This window comes from Hypanus sabinus, chromosome 19 (genome assembly GCF_030144855.1).
Source record: "Hypanus sabinus isolate sHypSab1 chromosome 19, sHypSab1.hap1, whole genome shotgun sequence".
Taxonomy (NCBI): domain Eukaryota; kingdom Metazoa; phylum Chordata; class Chondrichthyes; order Myliobatiformes; family Dasyatidae; genus Hypanus; species Hypanus sabinus.
Window position 1 is genome coordinate 9,969,794 of NC_082724.1, and position 26,014 is coordinate 9,995,807.

General features: G+C 38.6%; 1 protein-coding gene across 1 annotated transcript in view; it reads right to left on the minus strand.

Annotated features, from left to right (window-relative positions):
- Positions 1-26,014, minus strand: part of prkar2aa (protein kinase, cAMP-dependent, regulatory, type II, alpha A) — a 336,630-nt gene that overhangs the window by 187,277 nt on the left and 123,339 nt on the right. The window contains exon 8 of the mRNA XM_059943985.1: positions 5,447-5,482. Coding sequence (XP_059799968.1) covers positions 5,447-5,482 — 36 coding nt within the window. The remainder of the gene's footprint in view (positions 1-5,446; positions 5,483-26,014) is intronic.

Sequence of the window (26,014 nt, forward strand, 5' to 3'; positions counted from 1 at the left end):
CCACATTCATAACAGAACATACCTAACCAACTCCACCCCACCTAAACCCCTTGCTCTAAGTCAATATTAGGAAGGTTAAAACCATCCATCACAACAACCCTATTATTATTGCACCATTCCAGGATCTGCCTCCCTATCTGCTCCACAATGTCTCTGTTAGGTTTAGAGGGTCTATAAAAAAAACACCCAGTAATTGCCCCCTTCCTGTTTCTGACTTCCACCCACAAGGTCTACAACTCAGTAGACAATCCCTCCATGACATTCTCCTTTTCTGCAGCCCTGATACTATCCCTGATTAGTAGTGCTACTCCCCCACCTCTTTTGCCTCTCTCCCTGTCCTTTTTGAAACATCTAACGTCTGGCATACTCAGCAGCCATTCCTGCCTCCAAGTCATCCAAGTCCCTGTAATGGCCACAACATCATAGTTCCACATATTGATCCATGCTCCAAGTTCATCCACCTTGCTCATGATACTCTTTGTATTAAAATAGACACATCTCAAACCATCAGGCTGAGTGCTTCTTTACTCTATCATCTGCCCATCCTTCCTCATTAACTCCCTACAAGCTGTCACTACTTGTGCACCAACTGTCCCATCCTCTGTCTCTTCACTTCGGTTCACAACCCCCAGCAAATCTAGTTTAAACCCTCCCCAATAGCATTAGCAAACTTCCCTCCCAGGATATTGGTACCCCCTCTAGTTCAGGTGCAACCTGTCCCACTTGTATAGGTCACCCCTTCCTCAGAAAAGGTTCCAATGATATAGGAACATGAAATCCTGCCCCTTGCACCATCTCTACACCCACTCATTCATCTGTGCTATCTTCCTGTTCTGACCTTCACTAGCTCATGGCACTGGGAGTAATCCAAAGACAACCACCTTGGAGGTCCTGCTCTTTAGCCTCCTTTCTAACTTACTGCGCAGGATCCCTACCCCTCTCTTCCTACGTCATTGGTACCAACATGTAACACGACCTCCGGTCATGATTTAAATTATTTTCCAAAACGGGAAACCCAAGCCTTAATATTTTTTAAGGATGTTGCCTTCCAAACTGCTTGTCAATTATAAAATGCTTTGCATCTGTACACATAAACTGCAAACACTCCTATGGGCCAAATGCAAATTTCCAAGAGAAAGATCCTATCCTAGAATAGTAAACACAATATATTCTGTGGATGCTGGAAATCCATACGAACAAACAAAGAATGCTGGAGGAATTCAGCATATCACACAGTATATACGAAGAGAAATTAACAGTCCTTTCCTCTCCATAGATGCTGCCTGATCTTCAGAGTTGCCCCAACATCTTATTTTTCTATCCTTTGCTCTATTGGGCGGCAGGGTGGAATTACATCTCTACTGAAGGAGATGCAAGGTGCTCCTTTCCTCCGCTATCCTGCAGGCCACCCTTGAGCAAGATGTTTCACCTGTTTAGCCCCTCCCACCCACCCCGATCATGGTCAGATGAAACCATGGGAGTAGGTGGCGGATGGTCATATGAGCAGCTAGTGCATATCAAGTCCTGGATATGCAACCACTGGCGCCAAGGAGACGATCTCTGAAGAGTATTGATAATGGTTGGGATCTCCAGTCTTGTAAAGACACCACCTAGAAAGCATTGCAAGCCACTTCTGTAGAGAAATTTACCAAGAACAACCATGTTCATGGAAAGACCATGATCGCCCATGTCATATGATCAAAGGATCCTAAAATAGCTCCAAGTATTACTAATCAAATAAAAGTATTAATCAGAGTTAATAGTGGACCCCAAAATGGCACTGAAGTACAGAAGGACCTTGGGGTCTGGATCCATAGTTCACTGAAAGTGACTACACAAGTGAATAAGGTGATAAAGAAGGTGTTATATATCTTCATTGGTGGTGGTGTTCAGTGTTAGAGTAAGGAAGACATCTGCAGCTATTTAAAACTTCAGTCAGACTACACTTGGAGTATTGCCTGCAGTTCTGGCCAGCCCATTATAGGAAAGCTGTTGAGACTATGGAGTAGGTGCAGAAGAGCTTTTGCAAGAGGCTGCCTAGATTAGAGGGTATGAGCTACAAGAAAAATTTGGACAAACTTGAGTTATTCTTCCTGGAACAGAGGGTGAGGGAAGACCAAATTATAAAATTTCTAAAATTATAAGAGGAATGGAGAGGGTAGACAGTAAGAGTATTCTCCCAGGGTAGAAATGTCAAACGGAGGATAAGCTTTTAAGGTTACAGGGGAAGCTTAATGACAACCTGAGAAGCAAGTACTGTTGTTAAACACAGTGATAGGTACCAAGAATAGGTTACAGTAGTAGTGGAATCAGACACTTTGGTGGAGTTTAAGAGGCTTTTAGATTCACAGATGAATATGAAGGGGATGGAGGGATATGAATAATACAAAGGAGGAGGGTATTTAGTATAAATTGGCATCATTGGCACATCATGGGCCTGTCCAGTGCTGTACTGTTCCATGTTCTAGGTCAACATTACTATTCCTTATTTAACATTTGTGAGAAATTACACTGCTCTTATTTAATTTCCATAACCTAGCTATTTCTCCCACTCACCACACCCAGGCTGATCCAAATACAATCTCACATATGTTCACGTGTGCAGAGGTTGCCTCATTAAAGTACAGTTTACAGTATAACTCTCATAATTCCCTGTACCAATGGTTCAGCATCTTGTCCACTAAGCCTTACTTCGTATGCTCCTCCAGACCATGACCCTTACCCCCACCACTCCTAGGTTCCCATAAGCCCCATGACCCACTGACCCACACTTTCACTCTTACAACTCCCCCAAGAAGTCCATGAACCTGGTTCCAGCACAATCACAGAATGGTAATTATAATACTGTGACATTATTAAAAAGGAAATATGTTCTGAAATTAACTAGTCTGGAAAATTCACCAGTACAACAAAGTCCAAAGCATTGCTTCACTGTACAATCTGAAATACTGGCAGTACTAATCATTGGGTGGGGCTCTTAAATATGATTAAAAACAATTAATGCTCAAGCCAGGTACTATGTCTAATTCAAGTCAAGCAATTTGTATAATATTTATAATAAAAAAAGCAAATGCAAGGAATTGTTTATCTTCTGAATCACAGGAAATTTTTACATTTACTGCTTGCCTGTATATGTGATTTGGCAGTCTATGTTATTGGCAACATTCTTACCCAATGCAACAGACTAAGTGAAAAATAATAAGCTTACCTCTTGGCTCTTAGCAAAACTCAATAATCCCAGAAATACACTAAGGGCTAAACCACATCGATTCCTCTGAGCAAAATGTGAGTCCAAAATAAAAAGTAAAAACTATTTTCCATCTCTCAACTTTAACTGACATTGCTTGCTTAGCCTTCAATAAAACTACACATACACAATTATTTACATAACTCATGCAAGCGCTGCTTTGCCTGGAATCCAAACACATTTTGCAATTCCTCCATCCTGTCTGAGTCAGTATCTGGAAATCTTTAATATCAGGAGCAAATTCAGCTTATGGGCCTTAATCATCTAAGAACAAGATTTAACTGTAAATGAAAACCTGAAAAAAAAATGCAGATACTGGCAAACTGAAATAAAAAACTGAAAATGTCAAAGACACAACAAATCTATCGGCATCTATAGATCAAAACAGAGTTAGCATTTCAAACTGAAGACACTTCATCAGAATGTCAAATAAAAACTTATCAAGGTTAAGTTGCAAAACTGAGGAATGAACAGGACAAAGGGAATATCTCCAATTCATACATTTGGGTTTTCAACGGTTATATGCTGCTTTCTATCAATATTATAAATAACATATTAAAGCAATGACCTCGCCTAATCAAAATATTCCTCAGGTCCATTTTCCACACCTGACTAGGACTGGGCATGGAACATTGATGGATTTTATCCACTTCAATGCATGCCCTACCTATTTTCTCTCTGCTAGTATAGCACATTCAACCAAAGTTAATTTTACAATGTGGGATTAATTAATCTAGAGAGGATGTTTAGTTTTCAAACACTCAAGATACACCAATGAGGTTGGAGGCTCAGGACAAGCATAGAGAAAAATATTCTCCCTGCATAAAATGTCCTCTCAAATTATTTCTTCAGTTTTTAGATCTAGGTGTCGCTGGCAAGAGCATCATTTATTATCCATTCAGAACAGCCTCGGAGGCAGTGTTAAAGGGCTATCTACATGAACCACTGCAAGTAATCCCACCATACATTTGGATAGGGAGCTCCAAGTTTTACAGCCAATATTTCCAATTCTGGATGGGAGTGACTTGAAGGAAAATACTATGTGCTAAGATTTAAATCATTGCTGCCTGAGTATTTTGAACAATAACAAACATTCAGAATTCCTATCAGCAACCTTCCCGCTTTCTAATGTTACTCCACAAACTTAAAAAATATTTCCATTAATTCAAAAAGACATGGTCCCTTATTTGTATTAGGATAAAAACTGAATGTTTATTCACATATTGTAATGCATAAACTGTTTAATAACTAACAATTTCTTGCTAATTTATGCTGATTTTTTTCTCCTTTGTGTTAATTCTTGTTTTCAATTAAAGCATACCTTGCCCATCTTAGAATTAATACACTTTGACATTGGCAAAAATACATTTTTATGATCTACTAGTAGCACTTGCAGTGCGGAAGGAAAGAGTGCATTTGCCATGTTGCAAATTTCTATGTAATTATCAACCTGTAGCTCCTTCAACAATGGCCTAATTCAATTCATTCAGGCCACCACAGCCTTCCAATAGCTGAATGCTTTTGCATGGAATGAGGTAATTTAAAACAGATATGCAAAGCATGTTTATTTCAGCAAGACACATTCATTTTAAATACAAAATTGAATTCAAATGCTTTCATAGAGTTTCCTGGTGTCTAAATGACTAGTAACATCTTCATTTCAAAATGAGGCATTGTCAAATTCCGACAGACTAAAATCACGCAACTCACGCAACTCTGGAGCTTTCAAAACTAATTTTAAAGAAAATAGCCACCTTGTCAGTTTCCAAATAACCTACAATCCTATTTTATAATTTTCTCATTCACTGTGTCCATATAATTGGAATGCTCAGAATAAAGATCTGCCATAAAACACTGAAATCAACACAAAGCAAAACCAGGATTATATTAACATTGCATTGCAACTTAAAGAAATGCATATAAAATACTAGACTTGACTATCAAACCAATGAATCAAACTGACCAAGATATAACCTTTCACAATAAATATTTAACCTCACTGCAAATTTATATGAAAGCTTGTTTACCAGAACCTTAAACATTAATGCTCTACTCAAATCACACTTGGCTTTACAAATACTCAAATGGGTATGCACTCAAACAACCAAGGTTGAAGAAATTCCCAATTTAAATGAAAAACAATTTACACATTTTATGATAACTTGAGTCTGGTATTTAAAGAGCAAAATTCTGGCTTACCTGAAACTCTTCTGCTTAATCTGTTAATAACTGGTTCTGTACAAAGGAAAGAAAAGAGAGTCAATTTTCAGCACCACACATATATACATACACAAACACATATACACAGACACAAAGAGCAAATAAATATACTCAGAGAAGTCAATAACCCTACAACTGACATCATACCATCAAAAAACAAATAACCATAAATGTAACAGTAGGTATAACTTATGTTAAGTCAATTAAGGCATAGATTAAAGGCCATGTCAAATTTTAACAATTCTGTAGACTCAAGCCAGCTCACTCATTCTGCCTTCGGCTACAAAACAAAGGCACAAAACTGCATTGAAGCATCAACAATTTGAAACAATTGTGGCATCAGTCAACATAATATACGTACTGAATCATGGCGCACATAACCCAAGTACACTGATTGGCTCATTTCCAAATTCTATCATTCCAATTGTAGTTGAAGAAAGGCAACACGTGTCAAATGTGTTATGCAAAATAAATATACATTACTGGGCCCGCAGAGGAAATTGCTAAATAATTATCCTCTATACCCACTGCTCTTGGCCCTTTTGGTTGTAAAGGTCACAGATTTGGGAAGTTCTTTTGGAATAGCCTCAGCAGGTTGTAGATGGTACACAAAAAGAGAATTAATGTTTTGTGTGGCAGTTGGAATGCCAAACAAAAAGATTCACTTATCAAGACTGGTGTGGTGTACTCTATAACAACTCAAAACCATATTATAGAAATCATTCTAACCATCTGGTATGGGGGGTGGGGAGAGGGTGGCTAATGCAAAGGATTGTAGCAAGTTGGAGAGCATTCTGACAGGCTGTGTCACTGTCTGGTATGGGCGGTGCTACTGCAAGAAGCTACAAAAAGTTGTAAAATTAGTCAGCTTCATCGTGAGGTTCTAGCTTCCATAGTATCCAAGACACCTTCAAGAAGCAGTGCCTCTGAAAAGCGGCTTCCATCATCCAGAACCCTCATCACCGAGGACATACATTCTTCTCACTGTTACCATCAGGAAGGAGGTACAGACACCTGAAGGCAAACACTCATCAGTTCAGAAACAGCTTCTTCCCCTCTGCCATCTGATTTCTAAATGGAAATTGTGGAAACACAACCTCACTACTACTTTAAAAATTTCTGGGGTTTTTTTTGCATTACTTATCTTAATTTAGTTATTTAATATACATCTAGCTACTGACTGTAATTGTTTTTATCATGTTTTGCATTGTACAACTGATGCAAAGTTAACAAATTTCACAACGAATGCCAGGGATAATAAACCTGATTTTGTTTCTCAAAAATCTTCATTTGAAGAGGGTAATTTTATCACAACATATTTAACTAGAATTGCAATAAAAGCTACAAGTAAACACATCTCTTTGTAACAACATTTAATGTTATCTGGGAAACACCTTTACTTTCATTATGTTCCAGGGCTCTATCATTTTATTAATCACTATAGCTCCAGCAAATAAACATGAATCAGAAATTGGTATTTGGCTCATGACATATATAATAGATACAGGGCTGACACTGACTTTCACTTCGCATTGTGTAAATTTTTATTTTCTTTTCAATGGGGAGAATACCTATTTGAAGTAAAGGTACATTTAAGTAGTAATTAATACAGTAAGTGTGAGAATAAATTCCATCGTGACAATTTGAGAACCTAATTTCTTTTCGTAAAAATTTATAAATGACATCAATGTATAAGTACTGCAACTCAGTACACTGTTTTTCCTCATGGAGATTCCAGTCTTAAAATAGGAAAAGATTATTAATTTTACTTCAACTGTTAATTCAATTTAGCACTAAAATATGTAAAAGTGCAAACTGCATCCAAATAAAACATGCCTGATGTTAATTTCTTGATTTGTACAATTAAATCTGTTAGTATCCAATAATTTGAAACCTTGTCACTCAATTCAATATCAGTTTATTCAGTCTTGAGATAAACAAAATGTTCAGTCTTGTCTGAAGGGAGAAGAGTCACCATTTCATGTCAAACATTAGAAACATTCTTATTATAAGCCATCACCCTGAAAACTTATCGTTGCTTCTACATCCATAGATGCTGCCTGACTTGTTGGGCATTTCAAGCATTCTCTGCTTTTATTTCATACTTCCTAAAGTTTGATTTTCAATCATCTATGCTATTTTCTTAACATCACCTTCTTAATTCTTAATTTGATGCAGAACATCACACTTTGTAGAAAGATTCATCCAAAGTTATTTTAATGTTATAAAATGATTGTCACTTTGGGGAAAGTAGCCTGCAATATGCCACTTATAAATAGGATTGCTTGTCTGTGGCAATACTTTCCAACAAGAAACCTACAATGAAAATGCAACTTGCTGATCCCCAACACAACATTTCAGCCCTTATTTTAATTACTCTGCAATGGCTGTACTAAAATGCAAAAATATTTTTTTCTTTAAAGCCTTTAGCCCAAAAACTGACAGAATATCTTAAACAGCAAGGTAAATTCTTAAAAAGAATGGTTTCATTAGGGGAACCTCTGACAAGACTTCAAAAAGATCCCATTTAGCATTACAAGATTGAACCTTGCTTTTATCCTATGACCGCCTTGGATATTTCTACTTCTGTTCTCAAGACCAACTATGGAATATTCAGGCAAGCAGAAAATTAGTCTGATGCTGTTGTAAAGACAGCAGCAGGCCTGTGAACCCAGCATCAGGCTGACATCAAAACATTAACCAGGCCTAAGGCAATATAACCAGTCTTATCTACATTCAGCTTAGTTTTAATTTATCAAATACTGTCAAGACTAGTTTAAACTAGTTCCAGTTAAACATAAATCACATTTGGTGATTCAAGAGCAACAGACACCAAGTAATACACTCTGCTGAGCAAGGAGATCTCTAGTTTAATTTAAAATTCCACATGAAAAACACTGCAGATGCTGGAAATTCAAAATAAAAACCAATTTATCAATTGTTCAAATTGACAAATTTGAAATGTGTCAAAATTTCTTTTTGATAAATAACACCATTTCACTTTGCAGAAATGCTGTCTGATTTGCAGAGTGATTTCAAAATTTTCTGCTTTCGCTTCAGTTCCATTGATCCTTTATACTTACTTAACCCAGCTCCATTAGATGTACAATGGTGTAACAGTACAACAGTTCTACATTAGGAATTGATAAAATTATTTATTATTTTGACATCAGATTCCAAAGTAGTGGTTACTTAAACATGCAGAATTCCCACCATTTGCAAAAAAAAGAAAGTTAAGAATTTGGTTACGGAGTAAGGTATGGGGAGAGCTGTTCGACCATCTTTTGACATATATCATTAATGGTAATGAATATCCATTGTGAAGAAAATCTAGATTTAGTGCACATCTTTTCCAGGGCGATACAGGTTGAGTACCCCTTATCCGAAATGCTTGGGGCTGGAAGTGTTTCAGATTTTAGAATATATAATGAGATTGCTTGGGATCACCATCATTACCAACCCTGAATTTATATGCACTTGCTCATCACACATGTGCTTAACAGAATAAAATATTACATACCATTAACATGATGAGAATATAATATGAGCAGTGTAACAGCAGCAGCACAGCAGCATTAGGAGAATACCCAAATCAGCTATTGAACAATACAAACAGCAAAAGACTTGCAGTCTCCACCTACATTGCCATGTTTTGATTAAACGGTTACATACACTGTATATGTAGTTTCCTTTTTTTTAGGTTTTATGTAAGGTACAAAACCTATCAACATCGTAGACTTATTCTGGTGCTAGATTTTCATCAGTGACGATCGTCGTAAACTCATCAATGAATTTCTCTTCTCCGGTGATCAGTAGATCTTTACCTTTAAAAATTCAATTCCATGCCTTTTCTTAAATTTCTGCAACTAGCTTGTTGTATTCACAATTATCTTCAATTTTCAGTTCATCGTGACAGATCCTCCCTTGTTTCATGACCGGCGTACTGTTAAGCAGCGTATGCTTGCTGCAACACTGATGATATACAATCAAGATCTTCATTTTTCACTTTATGCATCATTTTTCTATTTTTCACTAACTTCTGTTCATTACATCTGTGCATCATTTCTCAAAACTGTCTGTGATATGCAGAGATCTGCGCATCGCCTGGGAACCTTCCCAGCTCCTTGTGGAATTTTCCATTTGTGACATCATGTCTGTGCTCAAAATTTTCAGATTTCAGATAAGGAGTACGCAACCTGTAATAATACACATTCAAATATGCAGATCCCAAGTAAATGACACCTTAAAGATGACTGAACAGCTCTACCCTTAACCAAACTCTTGAAGAGAAAAAAATGAAGATAAAAACTTAAAATTTAGTAATGTCAAATAATTAAGCAAGTCTGGAAATAGTCAACTTAATGCGACATAGAAAAGTGCAAGTGATATAGCTGACACTTTACTCTGTATTCTATTAATCTTTTCCCTTGTACTACCTGTGTGCTGTATTGATGGAACACAAAAACTCAGTACATGTGACAATAATAAACCAATTTAACAATTTGAAAATGCATTTTCAGATGGGATGCTTTGTTGAAAAAAAAAACAAAACAGACATGAACAAGCTCAAAGTTTAAAGTTCAAAGTAAATTTGTTATCAAAGTGCATATATATCACTAAATACTACCCTGAGATTCTTTCTCGTTAACAGCAATTCACAATAAATACTCAGAAATGCAATAGAATCAATGAGAAACCCCACGCAACAAAACATACAATGTGCAAAAGACAACTATGAAAATACAAACATAATATAATAATAAGTAAACAAACAAACAAAAACTATCTTGAATACCAGATGAGTCCTTGAAAGTAAGTCCATAGACTGTGGGAACAGTTCAGTGATGGGTGAGTGAAGTCAGCCCCTCTGGTTCAAGAGCCTAATGGTTGAAAAGTAATAACTGATCCTGAACCTGGTGGTCTGGGTCCCGAGACTCCTGATAGCAGCAGCAAGAGAGCATGGCCTGTGTGGTAGGCCTTGCTGATGGATACTGCAACAGTATTCCATGTAGATGTGCTCAGTGGTAGGGGAGGGCATTACCTGTTTTGGACTGGGCTGTATCCACCACTTTTTGTAGCCTTTTCCATTCAAGGGCATTGGTGTTTCCAGACCAGGCCGTGAAGCAACAAATCAGTATATTCTCTACCATGCATCTATACAAGTTTAGATGACATGCCAAATCTTTACAAACTTCTAAGAAAATTGTGACGCTGCCCTGCATTCTTTGTAATGGCATTTAAGGTGCTGGACCCAGGACAGATCCTCTGAAATGATTATGCCGAAGAACTTAAAGTTTCTGACTCCTGATCAGCTACTAAAAATAATTAAGACTCTTGTTCTCACAAAGGATATGCAGCACCACCAAATGCAATAATAATTTATCCATCCACCCAGAGATCACAGCCTTGTCTTTGTCTTTGCTTGGTAAAGTGGACTACAAATTAGCAGCCCCATGTTAAGTTTCTATTGCATTCTCTCCTTGTTTTTTATTGCCTCTCTCTTAGCATACCCCAATGTCTATCCACAATTCAAATGACCCTGCCTCGATTATAAAGTTTTTTTCCACAATTTGCATTTGATTCATGTTTAAAGATGATTTGAATGCGCCGCTCTACAGCTTCTCCCACCCTAATTCAACTTGTTCTGTCAAGTATTCCTTTAAAAACCATTTAACATCTTGCTGTACTGGATTACACCACAGCTTGCTACAGATTCCTGATGGCTGCAAATCAGATCATTTTTACAGTCAGAGTCATACAGCCAAGAAACAGGTCCCTTGGCCCAACAGGCCCATGCAGACAACAGCATCCCTGTTAGACCCAGTTATCTAAATCTGGTCCGTAGACCTCCGAGTAACTCTCCTCCACGTACCTGCCCAAACGTCTCATGGATGCAGCAACTGTACCCACCTCGACCACATCTTGTGGCAAGTACTCACTGCTCTCTATGTGAAGAAGTTATCTCTCAGTTCTTGTTCAAATCTTTCCCTTCTTAGCTGATCATTCATCTATGAATTCTCCAATGACACAACTAATTTAATTAATTTATGAAGTTACACTAATTTGATCAAGATCATTTACTCCACTGCCGCATGTAGAACATATGCATTTGTAGGTCATTATTTACCGATGTCTTCTTGCACTTTCAAATGCAGACACATTAAGCACCTTCTGATCTCAATTGCTTTTCTGTTAGTTCAAATAACTTTTCCCATTCCGCGTGGTAATTAATAGCACCCCTTGTAAAATTAGCAACACAGAAATTTAAATAATCATTAACATTTGTCCCAACGTGTACATCCTGAAAGCAAATATGATACCGAAATAATCTCTTTTTAAAAAGCAAATGACAAACTGTAATACAATATCCAAAGCTTGAAATATCAGCAATGCATAACACAATGTCCTACAATATTTTGAGGTCCCTCTGCATTCTAATCAGAAATTGATTCATAAACAATTTCATCTACCTCTTCAGCAATACACAAGTACAAAGTAATTGCATACATTTTCTCACGTTCAATCTGTTCATTTAAATGTAACAGAAATCTAAACAGACTATATACATACATTGAGTGCAGGGATAGAGTTTATTCTGTGAATTTGAAAGATGACTAATTCACAAGCTCCAGCTGAACAAGCTCTTGATTAACTAATTACTGAAACTGCACATAATGTTGTCAGAATAAGTTGCCAGTTTTTATGCAAACACCTACTAAGATAAAATGGTACAGTGAATGACCTGGTCTCTCTTTATATTACAAAGGTGGGCAGAGCAAAGGCTGAAGGAATTTAATTCCATTAAATGTAAACTGATGGATTCTAAAATGATGTGCATTTTGTATGTCCTGCACTCTAGTAGGGTATGCACAATATGGCCTGGGAAGTTGAGGAACAGGGCGGATAGCCCAAAAATCTTTCAAGCTGACACCACATACAGATAAGGTAGTAATGATGGCATAAAAAAGACTTGCCCTTCATTAGCCACACATACGAAATAAAATCAAGGAGGTTATAGTACATCTTTAGCATTTTGTGTGTGTTGCTTGGATTTCCAGCATCTGCAGACTTTCTCTTGTTTACAGTACATCTTTCTTTGGCCACAGTTGGTGGTATGGGTTCAATTCTGGATATCATTATTTACAAAGGACATGACTATACTCAGAAGGCAGAACCAATTTACCATAATGTTGCCTGGGATGGTGCATTTCAGTTACAAAAATAGATGAGTCTGCGAGGAACCGGACTACGGAAAACAGTAAGGGTAGATGGTTCAAAACTTTTACGCATAGCAGTCAAGTCTAAAACAAAAGATGAAAAATTAAGACAGGGGGTAGCAGGTTTACAAAGCATCAGAGAATTATTTTCCTCCCATCCTTTATACCATCAGTACATTATGCTGCATGATGTTTTGCAGCAGAATTCTAAGGTTTCTTTGACAGTACTTCACAAATTTAACACAATCTTCCACTGACATAGAAATTTTAATCTGTCCTAACACTGGATGAATCCTGACACTGCACCATATCAAACGACGCAGACTTGTCGTCTCACCCCATCTCTGTGAAATTAGAAACGCACAATTCATCATTGCCTTGCCAGCAACACCCAACTGAATTAAACATAAACCCAATCTGAGAGAGATGATGGGTGTGGTTAGGGCGACTTTTATCCTAGATTTACAAAATCAGCAGAAATTATTTCAACCAAGATTTTACCTGTGATCTATCAAATGTTGTAACACCTTTCACACAACAGACAATTTCATCCACATCACTTGGCCTTCCTTCAGGTTAAATTAAATAAATTTTCATCCAGATTGACTGTCTTCAAAGTGTGAGTGGGCAAATGTTTTAAAAAGTCATGAAAATACATCAGGCAAGGATCAGTAATGTGAAGCATAAGAATTGCAGATAACACACAAGAGAGGAGCCCAGAGTACTTGAATAGAGCACAGAAGAGGCTCAGGAAGTAGGGAGTCAGGAGACTGGAAAATTATTTCCAGCCTCTCTCTCTGCTAATCTAAACCTACATAACATGCTTAACAGTGAAATTTATATGAAATCACATTTATTATCATGATACTGGTTTGGTGGCACCTACAAATAGATGTACAGTAACCTCGTTATTATTGTAGGTTGGATGCGTGAACCAGGTACAACACGCTGGAGGAACTCAGCAGGTCAGGCAGCATCCGTGGAAACAAGCCAGATGGGTGAACTATATGGTTAAAGTTATTGTTCATTTCCTTGCCTTGTGGTGCATCGGGCAGCAACCCTGCCATATCATTGGCATTTTGTCTGTTTTTTAACAAAGCCAGGTTGCTAGCTCAACGTTCAACCCAGCACGGATGGAAACCATGCAGCAAGGAGCCAGCCGGCTTGAACCCTGGACTATTCACATCGAAAACCGGTGCAGATGCCACCACACCACCAGCCGGCAATATATGGTTAAAGTGCCACTGCATAAAGCTTGAAAGACACTAATCTGAATAATACATCAGGTTTTATCATGATAATTTATCAAAATTGGGTTTATTTGACTGGGCCAAGTGTAACAAAACGTCAATGTCATGTAGCAATAAAATGTTTCTGAAATATCAAGTATTTGAATCCAGATAAAAACCAGTTTCTTTATTTAAATAAGGATAGCTATCTTAGCATTGCAAACATAATTTTTAAACTTCTCTGCTGAACTAAGCTTAAATGATTTCTAAGGATAAATAATCTGAGGTCAAATGCTGGAAAAAGAATTAATAGGGATGTATACTACTGGCCAATGAGATGTAATGGGCTGAACGGCATGTTCCCATGTAATATGAATCAAAAAAGCTATTTACAAAAATGATCACACAGAAATAATTTTTTTACATACTGGTAGATGAACAAAACTTAAGGTTTTTTTAAATCCTTCACCAAATCATCCCATTCTGGCAGTTGTTGTTATATTCTGTGTCTGTCTATCTTTTACTAAGTAGTTCTATTTCCAGTCATCTGTAATGACAAGATGAAATAACAAATCTTTCATGAACTAGAGGATGTCAATGTTCAAAGTCTTTCAAAAGCTATATCCCATTATTTTACTCTCATCATAATTAACATACATAATTACTATCAGATACGATCGGGTAACGATCAAGTACAACATCCCAAGTTCTAGCTCTGCAGCTGAGTACATTTTAAGGTCAGCTTTTAATACATTTCAACCTGCACCATTTGTATCAACGTAACTGCTGAATAGAACTACAGCATCATTTCATTCAAAAGTAGCTCACCAAAGATGATACTTTGGTTCAGTTGCTATGAGTTTGAAATCAAATCCTGCTACAGAATATGTCCCCTTTCAATCCAACTGACCCATCCGGCCTTACTTTTAAAGTAATGATATCATGAATACATCTCCAAATATACTTAACCAGAAAGCTATTCTTGTATTATTCTGGAGTTTCTGTTGGATTGAACACCAAAAACACAGGATTTTACCCCACTGGCTGCTTTGCAAAATATCAATGAAAGATCACATACAGTAATATTTTCAACAGCCATCAAGTAGTTCGAATTTTAAGTTGTAGCACAATAACCAAAAAAAAATCCTAGAGTGATTGCCGAAAACCCAAGAAAGGTAATTTCTCTCCAAAAAAAACTCTCAAGACCTGCAAGCATTAACAACAACATTGCACAGTGTTTCAAAGCACCAGTTCATTCTATTTTGCACTTGCTGTGCTATAAGTACCTTTATCGTCCATTGGAGAAGATGAGATAGATTAAACAAACTGGCTACCACAGACAGATTAGACTCTGTGGTGGTGAAATCCCAGTTGAACACTACAGACTTTCCTTTGCAGCCGTTCAAGGATATTCAATGCTAACAGATAGCATTTAAGATATCAATATAATGACAGTGTACCATCACAATGACATTTCAGACTCTGGCTTACAATTGGCTTAAAAAATGGAACAATAAGGATAAACTCATCATTCATCCTCCCTAGGAATTATACCTATCTACCCACATAAACGACAAATCGAACTACTGGCATTGTTCCCTATCACCATTGTAGTGACGTTCCTTTCAAGATGCAAATACAGTCACAATGCACCATCACAATGGGATTCTTTAGATTCTGCCTCACAACTGGCCTACAAAAGAAATACAGCAGAGATTATCAACTCCAGCCTCGATCTCCCCAGGAATTGCATCTATATAGTTACATAAGAAGTCAAAGTTTGGCACAATCAGTCATCAAAACTGCTTGAAGATGTAATCAACGGAAGAAAGAATTCTGGAGTCACTCCACGACTTCCTTCAGAGCAGAGATCCCCACCTTTTTTTATGCCATGGACTTTACCAAGGGGTACGTGAATCCCAGGTTGGGAACCCCTACTTTAGAGTGACACAGCAGCTATTTCCAGATGTCCTCAATTCTGATACCACTCTCTCCTTTCTTGATCTCTGTCTCCATCTCTGGAGACAACAGTCAACCAACATCTGTTATAAACCTACTCATTCTCATAGTTATTTTTATACCTGTTCCCACCTATCTCCTGTAAAAATGCTACTCCTTTTTCTCAATTTCTTTGCCTCCGTGGCATCTGTTCTCAGAATCCATTTCAGGACATCATAGATGTCCTCCTTCATTAAATAACAGGATCTCCATCCCTCTTCTATTGATGGTCCCCTCAACAGCATCTCCTCCATTTTCCATATACCTGTGCTCATCCCAACTTCCCACCATCATAATAGAGAAAGTGTCACTCTTCCTTACCTACTACTCCATCAGCCATGTATCCAACACATTATCCTCCAAATCTTCCACCAGCCCCAAAGGAACCCACTACTGAACATAGCTTTATCTCTCCCCATGTCCACTTTTCACAGGGATTGCCTCTTTTGCAAATGCCTTGTCCATCCAACCCTCCCCACTAATCTCCCTCCAGGCACTCACCCCTGTAACACACACAAAATGTCTGGGCAACTCAGCAGGCCAGGCAGCATCTATGAGAAAAATACAGTAGGCGCTTCAGGCCAAGACCCTTCGGCAGGGTCTCAGCCCAAAAAGTCGACTGTACTTTTTTCCATAGATGCTGCCTGGCCTGCTGAGTTCCTGTTTGGATTTCCAGCATCTGCACATTTTTTGTTGTTTGTGACTGATCTCTACAAGTGGCCCAAGTGCTACATCTGCCCATACACCTCCTCGCTCATCTCCATTCACAGCCCCAAATAGTCCTTCCCGGTGGGGGAACGCTTCACCTGTGAACACACTGAGATTATCTATTCTGTCCGATGCTCCTAATGCAGCCTCCACTACATCAGTGAGACCCATCGCAAATTGGGGGACCACTTCACTGAGCGCCTCTGCACCGGTGGCTAAAATTTTAATTCCAATTCCCATTCCAAAGTGTCAATCCATGGCCTCCTCTTGTGCCAAGATGAGGTCACCTTCAGTGTGGAAGAGCAACACCTTAAATTCCATCTGGGTACTTTCAACCCGATGGTATGAATATCAACTTCTTCCAGTGAACAAAATACCCCCCCCCCCAAAATTCCACACTCTACTACTTCTCACCTGCCTATTACTTCCCCATGGGTCCCCTCCTCCTTCTCTTTTTCCTGCTATCCATTCTCCTCTCCTATCAGATTCTGTCTTCTCCAGCCCTTGATCTTTTCCACCCCTTGGCTTCACCGCTTACCTTCTAGCTAGCCTCTTTCTCCTTCCCCCACCTTTAATTTAGGCATCTCTCCTCTTCCCTCTCAGTCCTGAAGAAGGGCCTTGGCCTGAAACGTCAACGGTACTCTTTTCCATAGATGCTGCCTGAACTGCTGAGTTCCTCCAGCATTTTCTGTGTGCTGCTTTGGATTTCCAGCACCTGCAAATTTTCTCATGATTTTTTGTGTGTGTTTGAATCAGGACACATTTCATATTTTTTTTTAACTCCAAGGAGGACCAGTCCAAACTGCTTACTTTCCTTACATGTTAATCTTGTCACCCCTAGAATCTAACAAATCTAAGTATTTTTAGGGACAATCAGTGCTAATGTATCCAGCATTCACAACACCACACAAGAGCATAACAAAATGTTAAGACTCAAGTCTGTTGCATTAAAAACAAATACAGTATTTCACTTGCTTTTCTAATCACCTGATAAAATTGCAAGCCTGCTTTATATTTTGAACAAAGCCATCAATTTTGTCCATTCAAAAAGTTCGAAGTAAACTTATTATTAAAGTACATATACGTCACCATATAGAATCCTGAGATTCATTTACTTGTGGGATTGCTCAATAAGTCCATAATAGAATCAATGATAGACTACACAGAATAGGGTCAAACACAACAAACTGTGAAAATACAAAAAGAAGAAAAATAATAAATAAATAAACAGTAAATGTAGAAAACCTGAAATGAAGAGTCCTTGAAATTGAGTCCATAGGCTGTGGTACAGTTCATTTCTGGGGCAAGTAAGGTTGAATGAAATTACCTCCACTGGTTCAAGAGCCTGATGTTTAAGGAGTAAAAACTGTTCCTGAACCTGGTAGTGTGGGACCAAAGGCTCCTGTACCTCCTTCCTAATAGCAACAGCAAGAAGAGAGCATGGCCTGAATGGTTGGAGTTCTTAATGGTGGTTGCTGCTTTTTTGAGACAGTGCTCCATGTAGGTGTGCTCAAAGGTACGGAATGCTTTACCTGTGACGGATTGGGCTCCATCCACTACTTTTTGTAGGCTTTTTCATTCAAAGGCATTGATGCATCCATACCAGGACATGATAAACCAGTCAATATACTCCCCACCTGAGTGTGTCCTCATTTTAGATACCATGCCAAATCTTCACTAACTTCTTTAAAAAAAAGTATAGGCACTGCTTTTCTTTCTTTGTAATGGCACTTACATGCTGGACCCAGTTCAGATCTTATGAAATGATAGCACCAGGGAATTTAAAATTGCTGACTCTCTGCACCTCTGAGCACTCAAAGAGAAATGGCTCATGGATCTCATCAGCTCTTTGGTCTTGCTGACATTGAGTGAGAGGTTGGTGTTATGACACCACTCAGTCAGATTTTCAATCTCCCTCCTATGTGCTGATTCATCACCACCTTTGATTCAAACAACAACAGTGATGTCATCAGCAAACTTAGATATGGTATTAAAGCTCTGCTTAGCCTCACAGTATAAGCGAGTAGAGTAGGGCGCTGTGCCTTACGGTGTACCTGTGCTAATGATGATTGTGGAGGTGATATTGTTGCCAATCCAAACTAACTGGGGTCTGTAAGTGAGGAAATTGAGGGTCCGGTTGCACAAGGAGGTTTTGAGGCCAAGGGTATTGATTAGTTTTAAGGGGATGATAGTCTAGAATACTGAGCTGTAGTCCTTGAAGACCATCCTGATGTATGCACCTTTACTCATTCAAACCATCTACTTTCCTCTACAGACTTTGCATCAGTTGAGCCAATCCAGCTCACATGACAGCATGGAGTGAAACAGCACTTCCTGCAACCTACTTCAGAAGCTCAAGGCAAAGGAATTAAGTATTTTGGGTCTGTATTCACAGAAAACTGCCCCAAAATAACGGACAACATTTAGAAAAAGAAATAGAGCTCATGGAAAAATACAAGTTAACAAAAAAAGCACATGGAAAAAAAATGGAAGTGAAAGATGTTAAATTCTCAAGACCTCATTACTTGCATCTTAAGGTTTTGAAGGTGGCTGTGAAGAGTACTCAACTCGCTTGGCTGGTTATTACACTTAGGGGAGCTTGCTTTCATCTTTTCCAAAATTTTGAGTACTAGATATTCCCATTCTACAGATCAGATTTTACTTCTTAAACTATCATACTGATAAATTGGCATCAATGGAATGGCCTGTTCAGTACTGTTCTGTTATCTACAAGGTCAGGTCTGCAACTGCACATGCTCTATCCACAAACCAACAAGGAAATAATTTATTTTAAGAGTTCTAATGACACTTCAATTCTATTTTATACCTTTGTGATCAAGTTGCAAAATGGAACAGCTCTACTAATTCATTTAGAAATTTTTCCACATACCAATAAGTAACAGCACACATTTTCTCTCAACACAGTATGGCAAGTGTCTATTTTCCCCTGCTGCCTTGCAATTCTTTTACCTATAAAGTGCTTGTAGCGACAGCTGAGTAAGGTTCCCAGTTCAATGCCATTATATCAACTGCAAAGGGTTTCATGGCCTGCAAAATAATTCTGTTTATATCTACCCGCTTAACAAAGCAAACAGTACTATGGAGTAAAGAAACCAAGAAATTTAAAAAGGAAATTACAGAGCTTAATCTCAATACACCATCAGAAAAATGAAGATATAAGAATTCAAAACAGTTTGAGGTTACCAGTAAATGCAGTTCATTCATTGAATATGTTACTGAATGTGATTTGACAAATAAATTAAAATTAAAGTAAGCGATGGTCAAACTAAAGTCAAACTATAGACTAAGAAACAGAAAAAGATCACTTGAAGAAATTGCTAATTTCTGCTTCCAACAAAAAAAAGTACATTTAAACTAAATTTGGCATGTTTTGACTGTTCAATTCACAGCTTTGGAAAAAAAATCTACAGATTTCTGATTGGCTGCAATTGTGACTCCTTCACTGAGGATGCCGCAGACCGAAGAACAAAATAGCACTGGTAGCTTGAAGGTCTTATTGCACTGTCCCTTTACCCATTCAGATAATGATTAGATATTTTTAAGAATCAAATTGGATAACCTTGTATTCCAGGGTTACTTCTTATAATACTATAGGATATAGATGAAGTCCTGAATATTTGTCAGCTGTTAGTCCTATTTTCCTAACTCTTTAAAAGATTAAAGATTAGCTTTATTTGTCACATGTAAATTGAAACATATAGTGAGAAACACCGCCCAAGGTGTGCTGGGGGCAGTCCACAAGTGTCACCATATTTCTGGCACCAATATAACGTGTTCACAACTTACTAACTCCAACCCATAGTGGGAGGAAACTGGAGAACCGGAGGAAGCCCACACTATCAGAAGCAGAATGTACAGTAGAAACTCTTTACAAACAGAGGCAGAAACTGAACCTCAATCTTACAAGTAGCACTGTAAAGCATAACACTAACCACTACACTATTGTATCACATTAATAGTGATTTCCTTCAGTTGTCCTACTCTATTCTCTTGGTTGCTCCCTTTCTACTTCCTTCTTTCAAAGGTTATTCATGAGCATCTACGAGGAGATAGAAATGAAGAGTTTAATTCCTTTGGTATTTCTTTGTGCCCAATTCTTAGTGCCTCCATTTCTGGCTGTTGGGAGACCTACATTTGTCTTTCATAACTTTTTTCCTATTCATACAAGTTTCTTCAAGCTTAATCTCAGGCTTCATCTTTCCTATGATAATGCATCATCAGTGCAATTACGAAGAAAGCATGGCAGCACCTCTACTTCCTCAGTAGTTTGTGAAGATTCGGCATGATTACTAAACCTCCGACAAACTTCTATAGAATCAGAATCAAGTTTAATATAACTGGCATATGTCATCAAATTTGTTATGCAGTATCAGTACAATACATAATTAAAAACTATATTACTGTTAATATCTATTTTAAAAGTTAAATTAAGTAAATAATGCAAAAAGAGAAAAAGTTAGTTAAGTGGTGTTTATGGGTTCAATGAGTGTGTGCCTTCAGGCTCCTGTATCTCCTCCCTAATGGTAGGATTGAGAAGAGGGCATGCTCTGGGTGATGGGGGTCCCAGTGATGTATGTCACCTTTTTGAGGCATCACTCCTTGAAGGTATCCTGGATGCTGAAGAGGCCAGTGCCCATGATGGAGCAGACTGAGTTCACAACTTTCTGCAGCTTATTTCTATGAACAGCCCCCACCCTCCCCCCCCCCCCCATACCAGATGGTGATGTGGACAGTTAGAATGCTCTTCAAGGTACATCTGTAGAAGTCGAGGACCCTGTTGCAGAAGAGGGTACAGAGGCCCAGGCATAATTGTGTTACATGTAGAGCTGTGGTCAATGAACAGGTATTTGCATGGTCCAAGTGATCCAAGGCCATGTGAAGAGCCAATGAGATTGCATCCGCTTTAGACCTATTGTGTTGATAGGCATATTGCAGTCAGTCCAGGTCCTTGCTTAGGCAGGAGTTGATTCTAGCCATAACTAACTTATTAAAGCACTTCATCACTGTTGATGTGAGTGTCACTGGATGATAGTGTTAAGGTAGCTCACCCTGTTCTTCTTAGTTGCATGGTGGAGAGTTTACTGACTGGTTGGTATGGAAACACCAATTCCCTTGAACATAAAATCCTACAAAAAGTATTGGATATGCCCCAGCTCATCAGAAGTAAAGCCCTCCCCATTACTGAGCACTGTTACAGGAAAGCAGCATTCATCACCAGTGATACCCAACACCCAGATCATGCTCTCTTCTTGCTGACTGTTGTAAATTTCTACAGATGTACCATGGAAAGCATTCTGACTGACTGCATCATTGTCTGGTATGGGGGTGGGGGGTTAATGCACAGGACTGAAGTAAGCTGCAAAGAGTTGTAAAATTTGTCAGTTCCATCATGAGCACAAGCCTTTATAATATTCAGGACATCTCCAAGAAGCAGTAGCTCAAAAAGTCAGCATCATCATTAGGGATCCCCATCAACCAGGACATGCCCTCTTCTCACTGCTGCCATCAGGAGGGAGCTACAGAAGCCTGAAGGCACACACTCAATGATTCAAGATTAGCTTCTTCTCCTCTGCCATCCAATTTCAGAATGGACATTAAACCCTTGAACACTATCTTACTACTTTTTTATTTTTGAACTACTTATTTGATTTAACTATCTGATATATATTTTTCATACTGTAATAGTATGTAAGGCATTGTACTGCTGGCACAAAGTTAACAAATTTCACAATATTGGCCAGTGATATTAAACCTGATTCAGATTGCTGCTGGCATCAGGAAGATAGTACAAGAGCCTCTGGACTCACACCACCAGGTTCAGAAACAGTTATTACCCCCTCAACCATCAGGCTCTTAAATTAGAAGGGATAGGTTTACTCAACTTTACTTGCCCCGTCATTGAAATGTTTCCACAACCTCTGGACTCACTTTCAGCACTCTTCATCTCATGTTCACGATATTTATTGATTTTTTAAAACTTATTTTGTATTTGCACAGTTTGTTATCTTTTGCATACTGGTTGCCCACCCTGTTGGGTGTGGTCTTGAGTATGCTCCCAAGAAAACAAATCTCAGGGTAGTTTATGGTGACATTTATGTACTTTGATAATAAATTTACTTTGAACTTCGTGCACTGCTTTCGTAAGTGCTAAATTATGCCCAATCCTACAATCTGCTGCTTTTTCTAGCAACTTTATCTCTGGATCAAATACTACCTCTAATATCCTTCCTAAGATACAATTGAGCCCTCTTTCTTTACTTGCCCTTGTGCTAGACAGTAATGAACAGACTATAATAGTACAGACAAGAGAAAATCTGCAGATGCTGGAAATTCGAGCACACATGCAAAATGCTGAAGGAACTCAGCAGGCCAGGTGGCATCTGGGAAAAGAGTACAGTCGACATTTCGGGGTGAAACCCTTCAGAGGGGCTGGATACTACTATAATAGTACAGATATAATAGTATGATGTAGAAAAGGCATACACATTTACAAGTATACTTTTGCCAATAGAATTTACCCATACAAGCAGAACCACAAATTTATATTGAAATTTTCAGACATGGTTAAAGGGAACAATGGAACAGTAAAAATAAGCATCAAAATGAACCAGCCTGCACCACCCTAATCACAGAGTTTAGCAACACTCTGACCACTTTAATTATTTAGCATAAAATGAACTAAAATTCTTATAAAAATTATGCATAATTTCTTTGTTTTTCTTATGAATGCTGCTTATCTGTTATGTGTTTTGATGCTGCTGCAAGCAATTTTTATTACACATGCACACATATACTTGTTCATATGACAATAAACACATCTTTGCCACAAGCAATCAGTGGTGGCATCCGTCGGTCTCAAGAGATACGGATTGGCCACAAGTAATAGGTAGAATCAAAAGTAAAGTGTCCTGCCAAACCTAAAACCACTGACAATTTCAACCCATAGAATGGCTATTATTTCACAACAAAGATCAGTTTTCGTTGGAATTGAGGGCATTTCTCCTTGCATGGCAAAAACACAAACATAAATCACAGAATATCAAACCTAATGCAAAACGCATAACACTACCAACAGGGGTGGGCTTAAATCTGTAGATTGAAAGGGCATCTACAGATGCCTATTTACTTATTACAGTATAAAACTGTAACCAATAACAGCTCAATAGAAACAACTTCAATGAAGATTCAAGCAAAATACAAAATCCTATTTCAATACACTGACCAGAACTCAAGGATAAAAAGAAAACTGATGAGTCCCTAAACAATACCTTTCTTAAAATTGGGATATTTCCATTATATTGTCACTTCAATTTAAGAATCAGAATCAGGTGGAATATCACTGACATATGGTGTGAAATTTGCTGTTTTCTTTATTTGGGACAACTCTTAAAGAACACAAACTAAACGACAATGTTAGCAGGATTCTCTTCATTTACTTGGGACACTATGCCACTTAATTATGACAGGAGACTATTGCCGAACAACTTCTAACTAGCATCAGATGTGTGAACCTGTATGGCCATTAGACACTACATCACACTAAGACCAAACAGTTTTTAAATAGCTTCAGTTGCATGCTCTTGTGTTCAAAAAGCAGGGATATTTATCACTGATGGTTGCCGAGAAATAAGCAGCAAGACTATTCAGAACTCTTTTGCTCATTGGAGTTTCAAACAATCAGTTTTGGAGATGCTAGAAATGGCTGGGAATGAAAATGAAATGATTTCACTAATTCAACAAATTAGGAACTACGAAAAACTTGAAGGTACAGTACACATGTACAAAATTTGCATGTCTTCAGTAACATAGCAAATCCCTTCAAACTCCTAATGAAATATACCTGGTATCATGCCTTCTTTGTAACTGCATCAGTATGTTAGGCCAAGGATAGATCTTCAGAGATGTTGACACCCAGGAACTTGAAACTGTTCACCCTTTTCACTGCTGATCCTTCGATGAATGTCTGTTCCCCTCAATATCTCCTTCCTGAACACCTTAATCAATTCCATAGTCATCCTTGCATTAAGTGCAACCAGTTGATCTATCTCACTTCTGTATGCCTCCTCGCCCCCATCTGAAATTCTTCCAGCAGTAGTTGGGTCATCAGCAATTTTATAGATGGTGTTTGAGCTGTGCCTATTTGTGTAAAGTTGTGTAAATAAAATTTCTATCTGCATAGATCTTCTATGTAAATAGAAATATTTTATTAACAACTTCCAGCAAATTCAGACTTCATTAGTATTTGGCATTGTGAATTGTGGTAACTTCTCCCCCTTTAAAATCCAACATTCCCCAAATATAGAAGAACTGGGAAATCAAAGCAGTGGTATCATTAGCAACAGGTTACCAATTCAAAAACACCTAAAAAAATGTGGCAAATTCAACATTCAATCTAGCAACAAAAGAAATTATTCAATCAAAGATTCAGTCTGTCAGGAGGTTTGTGAGGGTGCTGTGATCTACGCACTACCCCCGGTGACCCAGCAGGCACCGCTGGTGAGGATGTTCTGGGTGCATCTAGTGTTGGGGACACAAGAGGGGTCTGTGTGTCCGTGTGAGAATGTCCATCCTCTTCAGCGGACTCTGCCCCCTCTGCCAGTGTCTCTCCTTCTAGCAAAGTCACTGGTGGGCATGCTTCCCCAGTAGTCTGTCACACCATTGGAAACTCCATGGAACTGTCTACCTCTGAGCCAGAATCATGACGCAGGCTCCCATCCTCGTCACCAAAAACATGTGGTAACTTCTACTTTGCAAAAAGACCACTCGACAATTTGATAGCCAAAAGAACACCTTTATCTGGGACGGCAAATGGTATTTACAGTACAGAGGCTTCCAGGTACCTCGTGCGGCATGGGTGGAGAACTATATACAATGCAAACTGGGAGTAAAAAGAGCAGAAGTAAAAACCCCGCCAACCCCAGATCCTGCCTCTTGCTACCAACAGCTGCCCCATTAGTATTGACTTACTTTTAATAATACTCATGTAAAGGGGGTTTCTTTTTTTTTCTTTACTGTTGGGAAAGGGTTTCCTTTTGTTAACTAGGAGGAATGCTAATTTACTGATAACGAGAATGGTATTCCTTTGTAAACCAAATGGGGATTAATGTTCTTTCTTCTGAGTCTGTAAGCTTTTGTTGACGAGCTTTTGGGCAGATCGGTGCGAGGGGGTCGAGAGAGAGGATGCAATGCTCTAAGCTGGGCGAGGATCGGACCCCAAAGGGGGGTCCGAGGCCAGGAGATTCTCCGGGGGGGGGGGATGAAGCTAGATGTGCTTGGTTGACCACTCGGAGGGCCCTGAGCTGTTTGGAGTTGAGGAGTTCGGAGGGGAGCGAATGGTGGCCAGAAGACTTCAGTAATTGAGCTCCAACGGCTGT